The 5,087-nt window shown below is 34.2% G+C and overlaps 1 protein-coding gene across 2 annotated transcripts in view; it reads right to left on the minus strand.

Moving 5' to 3' along the window:
* atf6 (activating transcription factor 6) overlaps positions 1-4,302 on the minus strand; it is a gene marked incomplete in the record, with an annotated part of 58,026 nt that extends 53,724 nt beyond the window's left edge. For both annotated transcript variants that reach the window (XR_001309840.1, XM_014002954.1), the window contains 3 exon segments: positions 1,575-1,653; positions 1,962-2,038; positions 4,088-4,302. Coding sequence is in view for 1 of the 2 variants with exons in the window: in XM_014002954.1 (XP_013858408.1) it covers positions 1,575-1,653; positions 1,962-2,038; positions 4,088-4,187 (256 nt within the window).
* Between the last annotated feature and the right edge of the window lie 785 nt (positions 4,303-5,087).

Below are 5,087 nucleotides of genomic sequence, written 5' to 3' on the forward strand. Positions count from 1 at the left end.
TGTAATAAAATATGCACTGCAATAAAACGTGCACTGCACTAAAACGTGCACGGTCCTAAAATGTACACTGTCCTGAAACGTGCACTGTACTAAAATGTGTACTGTACTAAAATGTGCACGGTCCTAAAACGTGCACTGTCCTAAAACGTGCACTGTACTAAAACGTGTACTGTACTAAAATGTGTACAGTACTACTAAAACATGCACGTCCTAAAATGTGCACTGTACTAAAATGTGTACTGTACTAAAATGTGTACTGTACTACTAAAACATGCACGTCCTAAAACGTGTATTGCAAAATATTAACATGATTACACACAGAAGTACATAACATATGACATCTGGTTAAGTAGATGCAAACATTGCAGACTGAGTCACTCACTAAGTCAGAACATGCATTTTATTATCATTAACATGTTAAACACCTTCACATAACATTTTTAGACCTCTCCTGTGTTTCCCCTGGAGCAGGGGTCTCCAAACTTTTTTTTTCTTAAGAGCTACTTTCACAAAATGAACAAAGAATAACTGACAGCAGAAACATTACTGGTATTTATTAAAAGTGAAGTGCTGTGTGGTAGAAATAATACTTTATGTTTAAGCCAGTAATTCATGACATCCTTTAATGACCTAGATTTTCCTGACATGCTGTTCATCTGCAGATAGAATGATTAAAGTCAGAACAAGATTTGCTAACAACAGTCATTCTTAGATATCACTTGTGTTCATCTTTGTGTTTTCCATTGACCTTGTATCAAATCTTGCTAAGACGACAGAATGCTGTTTTCTCGAGACAACAGAGTGAGACAGTGAGCAGTGTGGAGAGAGAAGCAGAGGCACAGAGACAGGCCAGGTTCTCTGTGTTTCCTGTTGTTGCAATAAAACTCAGCTGATCATCRCACGGAGTACCTTCATTCTTGAAAAGCGTATTTCTGTCTCTGTTGTTAAATAAATATTACCATAACATGCTGCTTTTTTTTTAAAATAAAAATTACAAACATGAAAAAGGCTGCATTAGTTAAATCTTATAAAGCCTAACTCATATCTAAAAATACATTTAAGATATCCTGAATTAGAGCTTCCACACATTTATTGGTACATAAATCTGATGTCATTTGGTCAGAATGTAATTCGAGATATAACTAATATGTCTAGTCATAATGCATTGTCAAATCTTTGGAATGTAAGTGTGGTGAAGTTGATTTTACGTTAAAACGACCTGCGACAATATTTCAGTTGTAAATGAGAAAATTTTGAAACAACTGCTGTCATTGTTTAAATGCTGAGCTACGTGTGATGTACTCTACAGCAGGAGGGAGAAATTATGATGATTTATTCTGTGTCTACGTGTTTTAAAATGCTATATTTCTTCATTTATTTTCTGTATTCTTCAATTAAATGGCCATATAAAAAAATAAAAGAAATAGTTTACATGTCCATTCTGGCAGAGATCGGGACAAAATGAGCTGCCCGAATTTGCGTTTTACATGCTTGTTTTTGTTGTACACTGATTCAATAGAAAATCCATTCAAACTTTTAATTTGTGGCAAAATGTGACACACATACACCTTTACCTGTACTAGTGCTGCTTGTGTCCATTTCATTCCAGGGAGGAATGTCGATATCAAAATCCAGATCTGGATTTTCGTTAGCCTGAAGAATCAAACATATCAATGAATAAATGAATCAATCAATCAATCCATCCATCCAACTAACAAAATAAATAAATAAATAAATAAACTCATGGAATATGCAACAAAGAACCAAACACAGTGTATCATAATCAGTCTACTGTATAAAGTAATAAGCTTTTCTATATATCAGAGAAACATAAACTTTTGTTATTTTTCTATTACTACAAATAATTTAGGCTATTTTCTTTCCGGTACATCCCATGCCAAACATAATTCAAACGAATGTGTTTTATTACAGTAACTTTATTGTAAAAGGGAGTTACTCACATAGCTGCCGCTCTCGAGGGCTTCCAGCAGCTCGTCTGCATCCCCCAGGTTACCCAGTTCATCAAACAGGCTTATATCTGTGTAAAGATGAGCATCCAGAACACAACATAAGTCAAACTGCTTTTAGTCCACTGAAAGTTGTAACAAAAGAGTAGAACATTTAATGTGGTTCAGGTCTGGGTATGATGGCACTGTTTGTGTAGCGTGCCACTACTGACTCATTTGTAGTTTGATGTATGTGGCCCAGATCTGTCTCATATGAACAGGCATGCATTGTGTTCTCTTAAGTACGGACCATAAGCATCGCTTAACTCCTACTTTTAACACAGCTTTGTCGTCTCATAAACCAACACCCCACTGTTTAATCAAATAATATTAGGGTTGTGCAAAATCCTATTGTGTGCAATTAACTGTCGGAAAAACAGTCACCAGTTAATATTTGTCATTTTGCAATTAGTTTCTGTGATGATGACTCATCTGTCCCTAATGAGAAGCAAGGTAAGAGGAAGGAGATAAAGTGGGCCACATGTTGCTGCTAAAGGTATGTGGTCACTCCACATTGCGGAAAAGGTGAATTTCCATTCACAGCTAGCTGTTTTAACTTGTTAAATGGGTCAGACCAATTTGGCTATGTTGATTGAGTTTTACTGCAGAGGCATCAACAAGACGGTAAGGGAAAGGCACAGTCTATATGTCTCTGAACATTGGTCTTCACATTCACCCACATATTTCTGTTTGTGAGCAACATCAAAGGTAAAATATAGGTTGGAAATAAGCAGATTATGTGTTGTGATATCTTCAATCAGTGTCTTATCCTGTCATGAAATGAGGCCTGAGATATAGGGTTGGGCGATATTGGCAAAAAAATTAATCACGATTAATTGTGGTATTTAGCCAATAACGATTAATTTGACGATTAATCCCCTGGACACCCTTATGTCCTGGTCACATGACCAATTTAGTGGGAAATATTTGCTCTTCATAAAAAATCTGTTCCAAATTGTCAAAATTACAGACTTCGGGCTATCCATCAAATTTTAAATTGTGTTGATAGATAAATAAATTACAGAATTTTATTTTAAATGCTCGTCATATTTGAAGCAGAGAGGAGCATCGAGCGGACCAACCAGGGAAATATCCAGTCAGTCTGCCTGCTGGCATTAATCGTATTAATTGTCAAGTGCCAAAAAATAATCGATTAATGTTTTTCTGATGATTAATTGCACACGATACGATTATGCCCAACCCTACTGAGATATTGTGACTGTCTTCAGTTTCTTCAGCAGTAGAACAACTTTCAAATGTGATGCTAAAAATACCATTTGAGCTTCATAAATGGATGTTGGAAGAATAAAATTACCCATAACCAGGACTGCATAATTTATTCATTTATATTCCACTTGATGTTATATTACTTTATTAAATATTCAGACCTAAAAGATCTATCATAGGTTTGTAAAAATTTAAAATCAAGATCTAATCTGTTCATCAAAACAAAATTGAAGAATTATTTATTATTATTAATTATTATTAATTATTCTTTATTCTTTATTATTTATTATTAGAGTTTTTATAAATTGCTATGACTAAAAAATATTAATTAGACCATTTAGAGTAAAAACAGTCTGTGTTTCGTGCGGCCTATAAATCATTATATGGAATTTATCGTTTTTTAGTGTTTTTTTCCCCCACAGAGCAATTACATTAAGTAATTTGACATATATGAACGCATGTACTATTAGATTTGTATTGCATCATAACTCATAACAATATTCAAATTCAAACCAAAATGATTGTGATTACAATAATGGGAGCAATCCTCTGAAATTTATGTTTATTCAAACTTAAGTATTTTAAATAATGTGTTCTAAACACTACACTTCAGTCCGGCTGCTGATGTTTATTACATCACAGCATCCAGTCAGCTAATGCTAACAGGCTAGCTGATAACATCGAAACTAACAACATATAACGTCAAACGTAACTTCTGGTCGTTTAGAAACAAATGTCTTGATTAAAATTTAGTTATTTTTCTTGAATTTTCTGTACAGTGCCTTTTTTAAAGTACCTTCTGTTAGCTCAGCTTCATCATGTACTGTATGTTCTAGAAGTCAGCCCACACTTACCCCACTCTCCTCCCTGGTCGAAAGACAAGATGCCTGCTTCGCTATCCGCCATTGACGATTGCTGATAATTTTCCAAGTCTAACTTTAAGTCGAATGCCATTCTCTTTTAAATTCATTAGTGACTTGTAAAGCTGTAACAAACTGGGAACAAAACCACAACTCGCATCAGTGACAAGACTGCCTGTTTTGACGTTAATACACGTCTGTCTTTACTTTACGTCTACGGAAACCTCCGAGGGACAAGTGTAAGAAATCGACTAAACAGTTGATAATGTCCCTGTTGGCCACCAGAGGGCGGAATAGTACAGCAGGCACAGAGAGCTGCTCATCGTTTTAAGAGGTTAGTTTTAGAACTACAATATGTAGGCGATATAAAACTATTAACCCAAGGAAATTTAAAAATGTTTACATTTTTAATTAATAATTTTACATGCATTAGATACATTTTTAAACTTACAGTAGAAGTAAACAAAATATGAACATTGCTTGATCACCACAAATATCTGCCCAGTTAAAAGTTAATTAAAAGTGCCTTTTTTAATTTCTCAAAAATATCATCATAGTACATGTCAAAAACAAAATGGAGACCTTAAGTTGTGATTGTTTTGGTCATTTTGCCAAGTTTTACACAAACATGTTTCGTCCGTCAGGGTAGAAAATCTAAACATTCTGCTCTGATGCAGAACAGCAACAAAGTTTAATCAAGGTGAAAATTAAAGGCAGAATTTATATTTCAGAGATTTAATACCTATAAGATTTCACATTTTTCAGATAAAGTGGTAAAATGTAAAAAAGTATTGAACAAATAAAATAATTATAACAACCAATTATACACATAATGATGTTAAATTACCATCTGAATGTGTATTTACTATACCTTTTTTACATTTTACTTATTTATTTATTCGTGCAACTTCTATTTTTAATGACGAAAAGCAGAGTATCTGGAAAACCCTCCAAAAACACGAGGAGAACATGCAAACTCCACACAGAAAGACCC

The sequence above is a fragment of the Austrofundulus limnaeus genome, unplaced genomic scaffold (genome assembly GCF_001266775.1).
Source record: "Austrofundulus limnaeus strain Quisiro unplaced genomic scaffold, Austrofundulus_limnaeus-1.0 Scaffold15, whole genome shotgun sequence".
NCBI classification, from domain to species: domain Eukaryota; kingdom Metazoa; phylum Chordata; class Actinopteri; order Cyprinodontiformes; family Rivulidae; genus Austrofundulus; species Austrofundulus limnaeus.